A 19,980-nucleotide genomic window follows, 5' to 3' on the forward strand; every position below is an offset into this window, starting at 1 on the left:
TTTCTTACATTGTCTGCGTATAAGCAGATGAAAGACAGCAAAAGCATATAATCATTCTACCTCCTGCCCTGTGAGATCTTAGGGCAGCCCTGAACAACAGAAGCAGCTCCAGGGAGGAGGAGCTCCAGGAAAGCAGAATAACAGCTGGGACCCAGGACACAATTTATTAAAGTATTACACTATCCTAAGTCAGAGGATTGACTTTTCAATCAGAGATTACTGTTAAAATCAAGACTCGATTTATTCAGGAGTTCCACACTACAAAGCAAGATGCTTATTAGCTGACCTAGGACCTCTATAGATGCTAAGTAGAGTAAGTTTCCACACATATTTCCTGTTTTAATTAAGATTTAATTCCTATTGTAACAAACATGGACAGATACCTATAGGAAAAGCAACATCGCTATTTTTGAATGGTTAGCATCCAGATGATTTGTATTTCTTTGTATACTTTTCTATGTTTCCTGAATCTTTAAAGAGATTATTAATTTTGTAACATTAAAAACTTATTCTTAGGAAATTCTATTTCTAACTTTTTGTTACTACCAACTTTGTTGGAGATTATTAATTTTATAACTTAACAAAAACTTATTCTTAGAAAATTCTATTTCTAACTTTTTGTTATTACCAACCTTATTGGAAGTAAAAATGAAACAAAGTGACATGATATTTGATATCTGAGAATCTCACTGTACTTCTCCTCTTGAATGTAAAAGGCAAAAAGGGACCAAACTTCTAGATTACGTGTATTCCATAACCTGAAAACGTCTATCCTAAACATCAGTGAATGCATAATCAAACTTAAAACATTAAATTACTCCTCTACATCCATTTCTTTTTCTTAGAGAAAGTATGACTTCCTTTAGGAACAAAACTAGAAAGGCCAATAGATTAACTATCTCGAGAACAGGTACAGAAGACATTGTCAAAGAAGCTGTAGAAAGGACTCAAGGAATATTAATATTAATAGTTCTGAAAAACCAGCCTCAAAGTCAGATTTGTGTAAAGGGATAAGGGGACAGCAAGAGATTCCCTGTTCTGTTAAACCCGCAAACTCAGTGGCTTGTTCTTCTCAGTGAAAGCATACAAGGGGATTGGCATTCAGAATCACCTCCCTTACACAAGTAGTAAGTTCCTAAGTATCTCTTGATGAATGAGTTTTACGTGAAATCCACAACACAAAATCACACTGAGATAGATGCATGATGGTCGCCTGAAACAAGCTGAAAACTTGTGGGCCTTTTACATAATCTATTTCAATGTTTCCCAAACATTTATTCACAACAGATGCTGGGAGCTCCGTGAGAGAAGGTATAAGGAGTCCACTGATGGCCACATACAGATTCATCTTCAACTATAATGTGTGCCATAGTTGCTTCAGTCATGTCCGACTCTTTGTGACCCTGTGGACTGTAGCCCTCCAGGCTCACCATCCACGGGATTCTCCAGGCAAGAATACTGGAGTGGGTTGCCATTTCCTTCTCCATTCAACTAGAATAGATTATGGTTATTGAATACTTAATACGTGTCAAGGACTAGTCAATGTACTTCCACATATATTAATTAATTTAGTCCTTACATTAAAACTCAAATGGGGTATTAGTGTCCTCATCTTATTGTTGAAAAAAGAAAGGCATAGAGAGGTTAAGTAACTAATTTATTTAAGGTCATACAGTTAGAAAGTGGCAGAGGTAGAGTTTGAAGCCAATGCTTTGATTTAAAATAAGAAATTAAGCACTGGCCCAAAATTTGCATCACCAATCAGAAGAACAAAAGCTGCACACTCTCATCACTTAGAATGTGGTTTCTAAGTGCCATCCTTCATTAAAATCTATGGCTCATTAGACAAGTAGCTGATACTAAGTCTGGGACTGAAAATATAAAAAATGTGCTTGGGACACATTATTGTACCAGAAAGAAAGGAAGCTGTCAAAAATAATTGATTATTTCAAAAGGACAGAGGAGCCAACTTGAAGGGGCTCCCATTGGCAGAGGGGACAATCTGAATATAAAAAGTAATAATAATGATGACTTTGATTGATAGAAACTCACCAAAACTTTTTAAAAAATTGATAGGCTTATAATAATACTTGAAAAAATAAAGGAAGAAACTAACTAGCTAAAGTGCAAGTCGCTCAGTCGTGTCCGACTCTTTGCAACACCATGGACTATACCGGAATTCTCCAGGCCAGAATACTGCCTGACCCAGGGATCGAACCCAGGTCGCCCACAACATTGCAGGTGGATTCTTTACCAGCTGAGCCACAAGGGAAGCCCAAGAATACTGGAGTGGGTAGCCTATCCCTTCTCCAAGGGATCTTCCCGACCCAGGAATCGAACCAGGGTCTCCTGCATTGCAGGCGGATTCTTTACCAAATGAGCTATCAGGGAAAGCCTAACTGGCTAACTATGAAAATTAACTGGACGTGTCTGATTCAGTGGGCTTCCCAGGTGGTGCTAGTGGTAAAGAACCCACCTGCCAATGCAGGAGATGTCAGAGACCTGGGTTTGATCTCTGGGAAGATCCCCTAAAGGAAATGGCAACCCATTTCTTGCCTGGAGAATCCCACGGACAGGGGAGCCTGGTGGGCTACAGTCCACAGCGTTGGAAAGAATGCGACATGACAAAGCAACTTCGCACGTACACCCGATTTAGTAGTCCGTTTAACAAGCGTTTGTTGTTACTCGAGCATGGTGCTCAGGGTTCTCAGCTCCCCTTCAAAACTGATCCTTCCATTATATACACTATCTACTCTGAGAACAATTCTGCTATGAATTTTTCCACTTCATTTATTTTTAAAAATGGATAGGGGCTTCCCCAGTGGCTCAGCAGGAAAGAATTCCCGCAAGGCAGGAGCTGCAGGAGATGTGGGTTTGATCCCTGGGTCGGGAAGATCCCCCGGAGGACGGCATGGCTGAAGAATACCCACTTCAGTACTCTTGCCTGGAGAATCCCAGGGTCAGAGGAGTCCAGCAGGCAGGAGTCCACAGGGTCACAGAGAGTCAGACAAAACTGAAACGACTTAGCATGCACACATCCTTCTTACAGACTGATGTTCAGGAAACTGCCTGCTTAACTCTGCACCATATCCAGGTCTGAACAGAAACACATATTATTCCCATATAATCTCCGCTACTTAAAGGCTTAAAATTCTTGCCCTAAAATAAAAGAGCAGCCTCACATCTTAAGTGTTTAAACATTTGGTATACTGTATTTTTATTTGATCTTCCATTATGATGAAAACATGGTAATATCAGATAGATTTTAAAAGGGAATCATATACCAACCCCTTTTGGTGAATTTCTTTCAATTGACTCTGATTCTGAAACCCGACTAATTGATTCACGGGTAAAACTGATTGACTTGGATAATTTTTCATCTCTCTCCCCACAGTCATCCAGGCTGCTTCTTCCTGGACTTCTGTAAGAAACAGAGCATAGAAACATAAACAAGGTTACTTCTGAACACATAAATCCAGGTCCTTTTCTATTATAAAGTATTTTGAAGACAATTTTTTTAAAGCAACAAATAAGCTTCCACCTATAACAAAGTTATATTCGTAACTCCCATGCAAATTGATCTCACTGCTGAAAATAAAATATGCTTATGTAAGATTTTACAAACTTCAGAAACCATTTAAAAATGAACCAAGTACAAATGGCCATAACAGCAACTAATACATTGAACACTGCTTGTTTAAGTTTTACTTGTGAACAATGAAGATGCTTCAAAAGGGTCAAGGTAAACGTTTGAGTTGGATGCCAGATGGCACCAGGAGGCCGTTTTAGATCTCATCCCCTCCCTTCAGATTCAGTCCCAGCTGAGATAGCACATCTCTCTGAGAAGGGGAACCTCCTGATGTCTGAGCACAGAGCCCATCCATCAGTCCATGCTCTCCTCATTCCTGAGAACAAAAATTCCTAAGGTTAAAGGAGAAACTTATCAAACGATCATAGGGACACAGACTAAAATAAATGCCTTGGGACTTGCTTTTCTTCTTTCAGGGAGGGGAAAAACAAAAAAAGGAAAGTGTATGAAATATAAAAGGAGCACAGAAGGATCTCATTTCCAGTGCTCAACTTTATTGAGCAATTAGTATTACTATTTGATCATTACTGTATTTAGATGTAAAGCTCTTCTAAAATAAAGTAGTAGCCTGACATCTGAAGCCAAGTTATCCTGAGAAAGAAACAGAAAAGCCAGAAGAGTCTACACTATACTACTCCACTCAAGTAATACTTAGGTCTGCTCCCGGCCAATAGAATGGTAGCACCTTGAGGGAACAGGAAAAACGGCTCCTAAAGACGAAACCACGAGCCGAGTGTCTGTAGCTGGGGATTTTAAGGATGGAGGTGGATTGTGGAAAAATAAAAAAAGAGGAAGGAGAGTGAAGAAAAGATTGAAAGTGAAGAGAAAAAAGATGAAAGAGCAGAGGAAATAAAGGTCTGGAAAGGTGTGAGGCAGACACACTTCTCTCAGAGGTTGGAAGAACGGGAAAAGAGTGGCAGAGCAAACGAGGATCCTGCCACACCTTCTTTTAGAAAGCACTCAGCCACCTGAGGAAAAGCTGGATGTTACGCTGTGTTACACTGCACAAAGCAGCAGATCCAAAATATTTACTCTTTCTGTCTTCAAAGACTAGAAACTCTTCAAGTCGGCAGGGACCTTGGAGATCACCTAGTTTAACTGCCTCCTTTCACAGATGAATACACTGAGGATCAGAAAGGCTAAGCGATTTGCCTGAGTCTGCTCAGCTACTAGGTGGTAAAGTTAAGACTAGAATCCACATCTTCTTTACCACCATCCAAGGTTCTCTGCATTATGTCAACTACTTTTCTACCCAACTCCAGTACCTGAGAGAGGCTAGTAAACTTTACAAGGAGAGTAGTCCAGTGGAAATTCTGAGCTTTACAGAAAACTAATATACATGTGTAACCCATGTTAAAAAAAAAAAAAAAGACTGCAAAATATCAGTGCTAAGCTGACACAATATAAATAGGATCAGTACAACTAGAAGACTATCTGGATATGTACATACATGGAGACTTCAAAAGCTTTCCATCTTAAGACTTAACTTGCTATAGAATTTTTAAATAAATAATTTACCAAATTTTTCATTAAGTTTTAATTCATGTACTATAAAATTCACCCAGTTTAAAGTGTATAATACAGTTGTTTACCGCCATCACCACTTTTTAATTTTAGAACATTTTTATCACCCCAAAGGAAATCCTATATCCATTAGCAGTCACTCCCATTCTTCCTCTCCCCCAGTTCCTGGCAACTACTAACCTACTCTCTATCTGCATGGATTTACTGATTCTGGACTTCATTTAGTATAGGTGGAATCATACAATATATGATCTTTTGTGACTGGCTCCTTTGACTTACCATAATGCTTCCTGCAGAATTTTCATGTATTATCCTGAGTTATTTGTATTGCTTTGATCTCAACTACTACTGGACAAAATGCACTTTTGTTTGACAGGTTAATAAAAATGCCCACTCTTCCAAGTGAATTCCCATCAGTCAAAAATAGTCTGTCTCTACTCTGAATTTTTCCCACATTACCTATTGCTCTTTTTGGCCCTTATCATTTTCAGCCCTCTATTAAAAGTACTTGAATTTTTCATAGTGCTCTAAGCTCTTTCATCAATGCATTCAAATATTTATTGAGTGCCAACTGCAAGTCAGCATGACCCTAGGGTATCCCTGAGGGAAAGTCCTATTATCTTTGTACCCTCAAAATATCTTCCAGCTGATTTACTTTATTGTTACATGGATGTTAGGTGGCATATTCCATCTAGTCAAAGCTATGGTTTTTCCAGTAGTCATGTATGGATGTGAGAGTTGAACCATAAAGAAGGCTGAGTGCCAAAGAATTGATGCTTTTGAACTGTGGTGTTGGAGAAGACTCTTAAAAGTCCCTTGGACAGCAAGGAGATCAAATCAGTCAATCCTAAAGGAAATATTCATTGGATATTCATTGGAAGGACTGATGCTGAAGCTGAGGCTCCAATGCTTTGGCTACCTGATGCGAAGAGCCAACTCATTAGAAAAGACCCTGATGCTGGGAAAGATTCAAGGCAGGAGGAGAAGGGGATGACAGAGGATGAGATGGTTGGATGACATCACTGAATCTGTGGATCTGAGTTTGAGCAAACTCCGAGAGATAATGAAGGACAGGGAAGCCTGGCATGCTGTAGTCCACGGGGACACAAAGAGTCGGACACGACTGAGCGGCTAAACAATAAATGAGCTAAGTACTTGGTAAGTACTTCTCTATATCCTTAATTAAAAGGTTTACTAACCCCATGCTTTATGCAAATCCTAGGTGACAGTTAAAAACTTAGAATTACATCATCTGATCTGTATTTCCTTACTAGTTAACAAACTATTCACTGTCCACATCTTTCACTCATTCCTCTACAGAGAAGCAAGAGGCAAATTTCACCCAAGGTGAAACAGAAAGCCTGAATTAATAGTTTAAAATACTTCTGCTTTGACTAAAGATTGATAAATCTTGACATTTCAAAACATTTTGTGGTACCTTGGTTGCACAGTATCCTCAATCGACAGGGACAAGTTCTCCATCTCTTCAGCATTTAAGCCTAGCTCAGTGCCATTGTTCTCCTGGAGCAGCTGCCAGAATTCCTGTCTGGTCAAGCTCTAGAATGACACAAAGATTAGCCTAACCATTGGGAACATAACAAATTATAACACAGTAATTCAAAACATGAATTCTGACATCAAAATAACCAGCTGTGCAGTTACTAGTGTACGGCTTTGGAGTTGTTTGACCTTCTAGATGTCAGTTTTCTGCATCCATAAAAAGTAGGTTAACAGAATGTATTTGACAGAGTTAATACTGGAAATAGGTAGATGATTTTTAAATGCGTACTATAATAACTACTGTGAATGGGAGGCAAGATATTTAAAATCCTCTTTTTATAAAATAATTTGTTCATAGTTTCTGGCAATTACTAATCTGTAATTTAAATTTTGCAGTCCAACCAATGTACCAGGGTGGTGGATCACCATTCAGAATTCCAATCAATTCAGAATCCCCTCCCCTTAATTTATAATGTATCTGAATATTTTAACTATATGTGAAACCTCATATATCAGTAAATTTTAAATTATATTTTCCTAAAATGCAAAAGTCTGGAGTTTAGAATATTTCCTTTTTATTTTTATTTAAAGTTTTTTTTTTTTAATGTTGACCATTTTTATAGTATTTATTGAATTTGTTACAATAGTGCTTCTGTTTTAATGCTTTGGTTTTTTGACTGTGAGGCACGTAGGATCTTAGCTTTCCAACTAGGTATCAAACCCATACCTGCTGCACTAGAAGGTGAAGTATAATCACTGGAGCACCAGGGAAGTCTTTATTTTTGTTTATTTTTCATAAAGTTCAGCCTGTTCTTTCTTTATAAGTATCACTGGTTGCTGTTCAGTCGTTCAGTCACGTCTGAGTCTCTATAACCCCATGTACCTCAACATGCCAGGCTTCCCTGTCCTTTACCATCTCCCAGAGTTTGCTCAAACTCATGTCCATTGAGTCGGTGATGCCATCCAGACATCTCATCCTGTTATCCCCTTCTCCTCCTGCCTTGAATCTTTCCCAGCATCAGGGTCTTTTCCAATGAGTTGGCTCTTCTCATCAGGTGGCCAAAGTATTGGAGTTTCAGCTTCAAGGTACTATCAGTCCTTTCAAGAATATTCAGGGTTGATTTCCTTTAGGATTGACTGGTTTGATCTCCTTGCAGTCCAAGGGACTCTCAAGAGTCTTCTCCAACACTACAGTTCAAAAGCATCAATTCTTCAGTGCTCAGCCTTTTTTATGGTCCAACTCTCATATCCATACATGACTACTGGAAAAACCATAGCTTTGATTAGACAGACCTTTGTCGGCAAAGTGACCTCTCCTTTAATACCCTATCTAGGTTCATCATAGGTTTTCTTCCAAGAAGCTGCTGCTGCTGCTGCTGCTACTAAGTCGCTTCAGTCGTGTCCAACTCTGTGCAACCCCATAGACGGCAGCCCACCAGGCTCCCCTAAATGTCTTTAATTTCATGGCTGCAATCACCATTCGAAGTGATTTTGGAGCCCAAGAAAATAAAGTCTGTCACTGTCTCCCCATCTATTTGCCATGAAGTGATGAGACTAGATGGCATGATCGTTTTTTGAATGTTGAGTTTTAAGCCAGCTTTTCACTCTCGTCTTTCACCTTCATCATGAGGCTCTTTAGTTCTTTGCTTTCTGCCATTAGAGTGGTGTCATCTGTGTATCTGAGGTTATTGATATTTCTCCCGGCAACCTTAATTCAAGCCTGTGCTTCATCTAGTCCGTCATTTTCCCTGATGCACTCTGCATGTAAGTTAAATAAGGAGGGTGACAGTATACAGCCTTGACGTACTCCTTTCCCAATTTGCAACCAGTCCATTGTTCCACGTCTGGTTCTAACTGTTGCTTCTTGACCTGCATACAGGTTTGTCAGGAGGCGAGTAAGGTGATCTCTTTAAGAATTTTCCACAGTTTGTTGTGATCCACACGTCGGTCTTTAGTGCAAAGAAGCAGATGTTTTTCTGGAATTCCCTTGCTTTTTCTATGATACAACAGATGCTGGCAATTGATCTCTGGTTCCTCTGCCTTTTCTAAATCCAGCTTGGACATCTGGAAGTTCTCAGTTCACATATTGTTGAAGCCTAGGTTGAAGGATTTTGAGCATTACCTTGTTAGTATGTGAAATGAACAGAATTGTGTGGTAATTTGAAATTCTTTGGCATTGCCTTTCTTTGGGATTGGAATGAAAACTGATTTTTCCCAGTCCTGTGGCCACTGCTGAGTTTTCCTAAGTTGCTGGGATATTGAGTGCAGCACTTTCACAACATCATCTTTTAGGATTTGAAATAGCTCAGCTGGAATTCCATCACCTCCACCAGCTTTGTTCTTAGTAATGCTTCCTAAGGCCCACTTGACATCATACTCTAGGATGTCTGGTTCTAGTGAGTGACCACACCATCATGGTTATCTGGGTCATTATGACCTTTTTTGTACAGTTCTTCTGTGTATCCTTGTCACCTCTTCTTAATATCTTCTCTTTCTGTTAAGTCCATCAGGGTTAAATAATCTAATATAAAAAACTCATGTATTACAAAGGAAAACAAAAATAGTATGAAAATCAATGGTCTGATTTTTAGAAACATTATAGATGGTTAATTACATAATTAAGCAAGGTAGAGGGAGGCAGCATTACATGAAGCAATTGCTGGCAAGATTCTTTACTTCTCTCATTCATTCAACAGATATTTATTTAGAACCTACCAAATGTATAGGACAACCCAGGTGGCTCAGTGGTAAAGAATCTGCCTGCAATGTGGGAGATGCAGATTTGATCTCCGGGTTGGGGAAGATCCTCTGGAGAAGGAAATGGCAACCCACTCCAGTAATCTTGCCTGAAAAATTCCATGATCAGAGGAGCCTGGTGGGCTACAGTCCATGGGGTCACAAAAGAGTCAGACACAAGTTAGCGACTAAAGCACACCAAATGTGTATTACTCCACTGGATACTAAAAAGGATAAAAATGATATTCTACTTGTTGCCTAACAACTTATTATAACATAGTTGAAAAAACATGGGAAACTTTTACGTAAAAGTTAAATAGGACAAACTATACCATTACGTATTAAAGAACTGATGGAATCAACACGATATAGAAGTATAAAGGAAAGGAACATTAGCGTGGTTTAGGATGATCAGAAAAGGCTTCACATTATAGAAGGGTCTTCAGCTGAGCTGAAGGAATACAACAAATAGAGGAAATGGAGAAATTAAAAACTTAGGAAGTGGAAGTCTACATAAAAATATAGAATAAATACATGAAAAACACAAACAATATTTGTTCTGAAGTCAGCAAACACTGTATCAAACTACTTGGAGTAAAAATATTAAGTGAGGAAGTAGTAGGGATAAATATAGAGATTTTACAAGGCCAAAACATACAGATATCTTGAATTCTTCCCAGCTATTCCGGACAACAAATACCACATTTCCTTTTTTTTTTCCTCTCTCTGTTTATCCGCTCTGTCTAGTAGCTTTGGTATCTTTGTTTGTTATGTTACACTAGATGACCTTCATCATTTCATGGAAACTCAAAGACATTAAGAACAAAATTTCTGCACTTTAGACTGCTAGTTCCCAGATGACTAGCATTTCATAAGAGTAGCTGTTGAAACTTCAGATATTATTTCAAAAAGTCAAAAATATCCAAACAGTTACCAACAATAAAGTTATTCAAGCTGGGTAAAATGTCAGGTTACTTTGTTTGGGGCTGAATTCTATTAACCTAGAGTGGTTATCTCAGGCTGATAAGAAACTCTCATTGGAAATAATGAACGTCTAATAAACAGTAAACAATAAGGTTCTAACATTTTATTATTTAATATACATTACTTAATTGGTGGATAAAAAGTCTTTTGAAGCATAGTGTCCATAGAATAAAAATAATAAGGATCACTAGTGGTAGAGAAAGTTAAGAAACAACTGTGCTTGATCCTAAAGGTTCCCCAACCTGTCTGACTCTCACTCCAGAAGAACCATTTGTGAATAGCTCTTTTTTTTTTTTTTACAATAGCAGTTAGCTAATACTGATAATTAGCTCTGACAAGTATAACTGATATATTCCAAAGATGTTATCTTTGAAACACTTTCAATATCATAAATGCATGGTTAACTTTATAAAGAGAAACAAGCAATATTTCAATATACTTATGGAAGATTAAGCTTTTATAAAAACTCTTCAGGAAATAATAAGTATCAAAATATTCCAAAAACAAACTAAAACAAGTAGATAAACAATGAGCTATACACTCTGACAGCTTCCTAAGTGTGAAAGAAATGAAACTTATGAGTAAAATAGTAACAATAAAAATATAATTTTATTTGACTACATATATAAATGTTTTAAATACATTATCAGATACTACAGGAAGTTAATAGAGTAACTTCAATATATTTTAATCTATTAATTCAATACAAGTATATAAAGTTAAGAGAAGACAAAATAGAACTCATTTAATTTGCCACTTATAGATTTGCTAATTTGTTAAAAATGACTTATTCTACAAAGTTGGCACAAAGTCACAAAAATGATTATTTACAGCCATGTTGAAATTCAAACACTAAAACATATACCCAGACTGATATTCATAATTCTTTCAATAATCAGCAGCAGAACCTGGGTTAAGTAACCTTAAAGAAAATTTAAATCTTAAACAAAGGTTGACCACCTACCTGGGAACAATGGGGAGGAAGGCTCCCCTTTCAGTCTGCTGAGACGAATCAAGCAGTAATCAGATAAGGCTCAAAAGTCAGATCAATTTCTAGCCCTGAAAGCTTTGTATTCTAAGTACACTGCAAGGTTTCTCTACAGTAGAGTTCCAAACATTTAATGACAACTATGTAAAATCACTGCTTTAATCTTCTAGTTTTGTTATGGATTTTCCTTATAAAAGACAAGCTCTACTATAATTTAAAGCACATTATTTGTTACTTCCTGGTTTGCAGCACCAGCGCTCTTTTCCAGGCTGCCGGTCAGAATGCAGAACTGGAAGTTACACCTCACTCTACAGGTTCCCAAGCCACGCCTACTGGAAGAGGGTAGGTAAACAAGGCTTTATTAAAGGGACAGGTCCCAATTTCTTCTGTTCTACACATCGATTAGAAACAATAAAATGCAAGTGAAAATATCTTGCTTATGCTCCATTATGTAAAATGCCTATTGCAATAATATCTTAATCTTTTTGTTAAAGTTAAATATTCGATATATTAAGGGTTAAATTTTCTTCTCCATCCTGATGCCTCCTATTCAATCCTGGCAATGTCATCACTTCTTCAGTGCTAAGTCACATCCCCATGACACTCCTGCATTAACCCTTTACAACTATCCAGGATTTCATTTCTTGAGTATTGTAAAGGGAATGTCAGGAACGAGCTTTTCGGGTGGAGCAATTCCAAGAAGCAGTCAGCACATTTTTCATCGCTCAGACATTTACATCTTGATTATTCAGTAATTCTTTCCTTTAGAAATATTTTTAACTTTATTCAGAATAATTTCCTGACAGGGACCTCAACTACAGTAAACACTATGCAGAGTCTCAACTACCAGTTCTAATTTATAACCCAGAAGAAAATTTTTTATCTAGATGAAAGACCAAATCTTGCCCTAATTTCTACCTAGCTGTTCCAGCTAGTTTAGTAAAGAGTGTGACAAATCAAAGGCTACTTGATGAACTGCAAGGATTAACCTCTTGGTGATGAGGTAGGGTTGCTAAAATCTAATCATTTTATACAACAGCAGAATAAGGGACCAAAGTGACACTGGAAGATACTATTTGGTCAAACTGAAGAGAGCTCATTATGGGGTGGGCTTCCACTCCCCAAAAACCGGTGCTCTTGACATATTATGGCAGTTCTCATTGACCCAAACCACAGATAAGTATCTTTACTCTACCATGGTAACCAAAGAGCTATGAAAAAAACATACATTAACTGTACTGTAAGTGATCTTTATATACTTTTGCCAAGTATAAAAATCCCTTATAGTAAATGACTGGATACAGAGCAGAGCTCAGCAGGTTTAAGAGGGAAAACAGAACCTAAGCCTGGACCTGAAGAAAGTCCGACATACAAAGGCTGAGTGGAAGAGGAGTACCCAGAAGAAAAGGATAGAAATTCAAGAGAGGCAGAAGAAAGTTCAGAAAGAATGACATGGAAATCAAGGGGAAAAGGTATTTCAAAATAGAGGGACTACACCATGGTGTGAAATGCTGCTGAAATATCAAGAAAGACAAGCTTATGTATGTCAAATTCAAGTGTGCAGAGGAATGAAGCAATCTGGCAAGCCAGCTGACCATAACTGGAGAGGGCAGGGAGAGGGTAACACAGAGAGGAAGAAGGACAGAGTCTCTAGGGGAGGGGGACGCAGCCAGGTATGAAGAGCCTATATTCCATGTTAAATATAAAAGGGAACCTACCAGTTTACACATAGAAAAGCAATAACTGCAGATGTGTGTTTTTTAAAGATATACTTTTAAGATGACAGCTTCTTTGATAACAACCTGAAGGACAGATTAGAGTGTTTAAAGAGATCTTTAGGAGACTACTGTAATGGTTCAAGCTAGAAATGATGAGGGTCTTGATGACTGACATGACACATTGGCAAAGAAGAGGTAAGAAAACAAAGATGCACCAGGTTTCTGGCTTGGGTGGCTGGTCAGGAGGAGGTATACTTCACTGACCAAGGGAAGATAGATGGAGGAGTTCTGCCAACCAGAAAGGTAAAAAAGAAGGAAAAATAGTCAAATACTTCCACACTGCCAGGTTACTATATAGACTATGTGACTAAAATACTTAGCAATTTGCATTTTTTTTCCTGGTAGGTTTGAATACTGCTCTTATTAGATTTCTAACACTACTGGAAAACTTCTAGATTTCCAAGTAATTTCAAAAGGAAGAATCATTGGAGAGGGGCATAAGGAGGAATAAGAGGTTTGATAAGGCTGAAGAGTCTGCAAGAGGAAGCTGGATGGCACTCTTCTCAAAGATGACACTAACTTGATCAGTTAACCACTATTTGGAGAATGGCCTCAGCACTGTTGACTTCCTAGAGAGGCACTCAGAGCATCTGACTCAAACCAGCTACACTCACAAGCTGCACACGCACGCTCCATAGTAAATCCACTAATGCTCAGAACAGTCTTTTTCTAGACTTCAGAAGGCGTTCATCCTTACCATCCAGGTGCCTGAATACCTTGGAAGTCAGATTAGTAATCAGAAGTCTGCATAAGCATGAAGTCAGAACAAAGGTAGCCAACTTTTAAGGGAAAAACTACCTGCGATGCTGGTGAAGCCTGATAAGTCAGCTCTGTCTCATCTCTGTTCACTCCTCCAGTGGTCAAAGTCTACCTCTGTGATTTTGCTTTTCTGGCCTAAGTCCTAAATCCTAGGCCTAAGTCTAGCCAAGTCCCCTTCAGATCAACACATTTTTCCTTTATAGATATTAACATAAGTAATCAACTGTTTCTGTGTTTTTTTTTAAATAATTTTTTCCATTTTTGGCTGTGCTGGGTCTTCACTGCTGCTCAGGCTTTCTCTAGTTTCTGCAAGCAGGGGCTACTCTTGGTGCAGTCCACAGGCTTCTAATTGCTGTGGCTTCTCCTGGACTTCCCTGGTGGCTCAGACGGTAAAGCGTCTGTCTACAATGTGGGAGACCCGGGTTTGATCTCTTGGTCGGGAAGATCCCCTGGAGAAGGAAACGGCAATCCACTCCAGTACTATTGCCTGGAAAATCCCATGGACAGAGGAGCCTGGTAGGCTACAGTCCATGGGGTCACAAAGAGTCGGACACGACTGAGTGACTTCACTCGCTCACTCACTCTTGTTGTGGAGCACAGGCTCTAGGGTGTGCGAGCTTCAGTAGTTGCATCATCTGGGCTTCACTAGTTGTGGCTCCCAGTCTCTAGACCAATAGGCTCAATAGTTGTGGCGCACAGTCTTAGATGTTCTGTGGCATGTGGGATCTTCCCAGATCAGGGATCAAACCCATGTCTCCTGCAATGGCAGATGGATTCTTTACCACTGAATCTTCAGGGAAGCCTTCAATCAACTGTTTTAAACCACTTTCCCCCCAACCATCATCTTTCAATTAGATTCCCCAAGTAGAAGTTGGAGTGACTTGTATCAAAATTGGGAGAGGGTGGGTCGACATACATTGAAAACCTATCCTCATCACTTCATCTCTAATTCTGACATATGCCTCCTCCTCCTTTTGGCCTTTGGGAATAAACCTGAAAGCCATTCTGTCTCAAGTCTTAGAACTTAAAATGAGTGCAGATTTCTGCTCTATTAGGCCCTGGATTTAAACACTCAGTCTTAGTTCAGTTCAGTTCAGTCACTCAGTCGTGTCCGACTCTTTGCGACCCCATGGACTGCAGCACACCAGGCTTCCCTGTCCATTACCAACTCCCAGAGCTTACTCAAACTCATGTCCACAGAGTCAGTGATGCCAGCCAACCAACTCATCCTCTGTTGTCCCCTTCTCCTCCTGCCTTCAATCTTTCCCATCATCAAGGTCTTTTCCAATGAGTCAGTTCTTCGCATCAGGTGGCCAAATTATTGGAATTTCAGCTTCAACATCAGTCCTTCCAATGAATATTCAGGACTGCCTTCCTTAGGATGGACTGGTTTGATCTCCTTGCAGTCCAAGAGACTCTCAAGAGTCTTCTCCAACACCACAGTTCAAAAGCATCAATTCTTCAGTACTCAGCTTTCCTTATAGTCCAACTCTCACACCTATACATGACTACTAGAAAAACCAAAGCTTTGAATAGATGGACCTTTGTTGGCAAAGTAATGTCTCTGCTTTTCAATATGCTATCTAGGTTGGGCATAACTTTTCTTGCAAGGAGCAAGTGTCTTTTAACTTCATGGCTGCAGTCACCACCTGCAGTGATTTTGAAGCCCAAGAAAATAAAGTCTGTCACTGTTTCTATTGTTACCCCATCTATTTGCCATGAAGTGATGGAACCAGATACCACGATCTTAGTTTTCTGAATGTTGAGTTTTAAGCCAACTTTTTCACTCTCCTCTTTCACTTTCATCAAGAGGCTGTTTAGTTCTTTTTCATTTCCTGTAAGTGTGGTGTCATCTACATATCTGAGGTTAATGATAACCAATAATCTCAATCTCAGTATGTACTCTTAAATTTCCATGGAGAGTGAGCTTCCCAATAGCCCCATGCACTGGCAAGAAACATCACTTTTATGTCTCTCAGAGGAAAAACAGTGCAAAAAGAACAGTTTGATTTCTGTACACATCCTGCCTATATTAATAGTATCAGTAATCCTAAATCTAACAATATGATAATATCACTAGAAACATAAAAATAGCAATGATGTTGTGGTGGGCTGGGGCCAGATCATAATGTCTCTAAATAAAATTTTAGATTTGGTGGTCTGGCTCTGACACAAAACATGGAATGGGGAGCAGCTTAACCTCAACCAAATAGTGAGGACTAGAGTCGGGGGAAGGCTAAGGTTCTCTAAAAAATATAGAAAACACTAATTGTTTGTATCCCAGAAGGGAGCTGTCACTGTCTTCTGGCCCCACAAATCCCAACCACTCAATGTCTGTTCTTCAAGAAGGTGCTAAACTCAAAGGTTGTGAATGAAGCTGAAACGCTATCAATTACAGCATGAATGACATGGTGACACTTTAGACACATGTCTAAAATTGGAGACTTACAGTAAGTAAACAAAGTCAAATATCTGAAATAAACTGCCTTTTCTGAAGGAACGCATCAGAGAAACTGTATGAATGGGGAAAAAATGTACTTTTAAAAGCATTCTTTCTCAAAGGCACCATATCTTCCTCAGGCTTTTTTCCCCTCTTGTAGATTTATCTTACTGGAGAAATTTAAATACATACATACATGACATACACACACACAGAGAAATTTAAAATCATCCTGTTGTCTTAATCAATCCTAATGGAGTAATCTTTTATATAGATTTATATGCTTTAAGACTTTCTTAGGCAAAAGTAAGCAAAAATATCACTTATTTCACTCTCAAATTCCTGAATTACAAGTGAATATGATTATAATATTCTGAACTTAAACTATCCAAAAATAGTTTGAATATACCCAAAATTTATTATTCAAATTACTTGTGTTTTCTCTATAATTTTGTAGTTAGGCTATATAATTAATGGATTTTGGTTTTTACCTTCTCTTTTTAAATACAGGATTACAAAAGATCAACGAATCTAACCAATGTGGCTTATCACTTTAAAAAACTAGAAGATAATTATGGCTCATAAAATTATGGACAACACTAAGACTACATCAAGCACCTGGCCCTATGCTGCTGCTGCTGCTGCTAAGTCGCCTCAGTCGTGTCCAACACTGCACGACCCCATAGATGGCAGCCCACTAGGCTCCTCTGTCCCTGGGATTCTCCAGGCAAGAACCCTGGAGTGGGTTACCATTTCCTTCTCCAATGCATGAAAGTGAAAAGTGAAAGTGAAGTTGCTCAGTTGTGCCTGACTCTTAGCAGCTCCATGGACTGCAGCCTACCAGGCTCCTCCATCCATGGGATTTTCCAGGCAAGGGTACTGCAGTGGGCTACCATTGCCTTCTCTGACCTAGCCCTATGCCTGGCACCTAATACTTCCTAAGTGGGAGTTACTATTATTGTTATAGATATTAATAAGTTAAAAAGGACTGTTCTTCAAAGATCACTAAGAGAGTACAGGAAGAGTAGCTATTCTGTTTTCTAATTCCTTCTCTCAGTGAATTCTACAGTGTTTAAAATTCCAATTAGGACAGCTTTAAAACTGAGGTCTCACCTTCAACTTTCATTAAGTTGTGTATAGTATTTAACATACCAGTATAAACACTGATTTTTGTCATAGTATAGACCAGAAACAGTAAGCATTCTCTTTATTAAAATGAGAGTATAGGGATATTTCCTGGTGGTCTAGTGGTTAGGACTCTGTGCTTTCACTGCTGCGGGTACGAGTTCAATTGCTGGTTGGGGAACTAAGATCCCATAAGCCATGTGGTATATAGCTGCCAAAAAAATCATTTTAAACAAGAGTATACTGTCCACTTGAAACAGAGTTGCATGTTCAATGTTAAAGATAACCAAGCAATGCAAAGATTTGAAAGGTATAACTACAGTAAAGATGGTGATACTCCTCATGCACACATCAAAAACACAGGCGACATCAGGAAGTTTTCAAAAAGGGTTTGCTTTTACTTGCAGCCTACAGAAAAATGTTACTTGGCTATGATGGCCTCAGAAGTATTCTGCAAGTCCCTCTCTTTCACCAACTTCAAAGAGCTTTTTTTTTTCCCCTTTGATCATTAAATTTCAGATCTCAGTTTCTTCTAGCTCTTCTGTAAACCTAAACTTTATCATTTCCCTGGAAGTATTTGTTTTTGTGAGGATGCATCCCAACTCACTTGCATGTAATAAGTGCAAAAGTGATTTGGAGAGGACGCTCAGATCCAGGGTATAACAAACACAAACTGCAGTAGCAGTCTGAGGCTCCTCGTTAGAATAAGGGAATGCACTCGGAAAACACTTGGTATTTGTGGGGCAGGGTTAATCACAATATGTCCCTAGGGCAATACTGGAGTTTTCAGCCCCTGCCAGTAAGAGCAGCCCAGGAGGTGAGGTGAGGCCTTCCAGCAGCAGGACCTGGAAGGGCAGAGTGGAGTTGCTAGTGCTTAGGGCTTACTGCAGTCACTTGGTGCTCTCCCCAGGTGGTTGCCTTGCACCACTGGACCCAGCATCCTTGGGCCCACCACCCTAAGCATCTCCCAGGTAGAAGCATGGGCATGGGGCTCCAGGGAGACTGGACACCCAAATGACAATACAGACTTAAGGGGGTGGGAGGAGGTTGACCTTGAGGCTGCCCTGCCCATCTTGTCTTTTCCTTTAAGAAGGGGGGAGGGTCTGGGCTTGACAAGATCCCCTACCGCCACCACTACCCACTTCTCTCCTCTCTCTCCATCTCCTGACTTCCAGGTCACTTTGAGTCCCCCAGCATTCAGGAAAAGAGAGAGCATTCAAGCAGAGCACTGTTTGAAAGACCCAGACCTCAGCAGCTGCCTGAAAAATCAAAAGCTATTCAATCCTAAGAGCACTCTAGTGAGGGGCTTAGCTGGGTGGTGGGGAGGAGGGGAGGTAAGGTTTCTGACAGTGGTGTTTAAACTCCTGCTGCAAAGAAGGAGCCTTTCTTATAATCTGGAAATCTCTACTTTTCCTTCAAGCCATATATATATTTTTAAATAACAGCTTTACTGAGCTATAATTTACATATCATAAAATTCACTTTTCTAAAAGCATACATTATGGAGGTTCCTTAAAAAAACTAAAAATAGAGCTACCATATGATCCAGCAATTCCACTCCTGGGCATATATCCAGAGAAAACCATAATTCGAAAATATACATGCACCCCAATGTTCACTGCAGCACTATTTACAATAGCTAAGATACGGAAGCAACCTAAGTGTCCATCAACAGATGAATGGATAAAGAAGATGTGATGCATACATAAATGGAATGTTACTCAGGCATAAAAAAGAATGAAATAATGCCCTTTGCAGCAATATGGATGGACCTAGAGATTATCACACTAAGTGAAGTCAAAGACAAATATCACATGATATCACTTATATGTGGGGTCTACAGAAATGATACAAATGAACTCACAAACAGAAACAGATGCACAGGTTTAGAAAACAAACATGTTTAACAAAGGGGAAAGGTGGCACAGGGGGGATAAATTAGAAATTTGTGATTAACAGATATACATTGCTATATATAAAATAGATAACCAACAAAGACATGCTATATAGCACAAGGAACTCTACTCAACACTCTGTAATAGCCTATATGGAAAAGAAGTTGAAAAAGAACAAATATATCCACGTGCTGCACTGTGCTTAGTCACTCAGTCCTGTCCAACTCTTTGCAACCCCCATGGACTGTGTAGCCTGCCAGGCACCTTGACAATGGGGATTCTCCAGGCCAGAATACTGGAGTAGGTTGCCATGCCCTCTTCCAGGGGATCTTCCCAACCCAGGGATCGAAACCAGGTCTCCCACACTGCAGGCAGTATCTTTACCATCTGAATCACCAGAGAAGCCGAGATATACGTATATGTATAACTAAACCACTTTGCAGTATACCCAAAACTAACACAACATTGCAAATCAAATATACTCCAATATAAAATAAAATATTTTTAATGTTATTGCAAAATAATGGCTATAGAGAAATAAATATCTGTCAAAAAAATAAAAAATAATAGTTCTACTGAGCTATAATTCACATAGCATTACATTCACTTTTCTAAAAGCATATATATCAGTAGTGTTTAGCATATCCTGAGTTGTACAGCTA

General features: G+C 39.1%; 1 protein-coding gene across 3 annotated transcripts in view; it reads right to left on the bottom strand.

Annotated features, from left to right (window-relative positions):
* The window catches only part of GRAMD1C (GRAM domain containing 1C), a 98,324-nt gene that overhangs the window by 30,459 nt on the left and 47,885 nt on the right, over positions 1-19,980 (bottom strand). For 2 of the 3 annotated variants that reach the window (XM_040224530.1, XM_040224523.1), the window contains 2 exons: positions 6,552-6,670; positions 3,289-3,421 (listed from right to left, as the gene is read on the bottom strand). In XM_040224530.1, coding sequence (XP_040080464.1) covers positions 3,289-3,421; positions 6,552-6,595 — 177 coding nt within the window. In that variant the 5' untranslated portion in view covers positions 6,596-6,670. Of the gene's footprint in view, positions 1-3,288; positions 3,422-6,551; positions 6,671-11,297; positions 11,656-19,980 lie in introns of those variants that run through there. The other variant, XM_040224516.1, reaches the window with a different exon arrangement.

The sequence above is a fragment of the Oryx dammah genome, unplaced genomic scaffold (assembly GCF_014754425.2).
Source record: "Oryx dammah isolate SB20612 unplaced genomic scaffold, SCBI_Odam_1.1 HiC_scaffold_2, whole genome shotgun sequence".
Classification (NCBI taxonomy): domain Eukaryota; kingdom Metazoa; phylum Chordata; class Mammalia; order Artiodactyla; family Bovidae; genus Oryx; species Oryx dammah.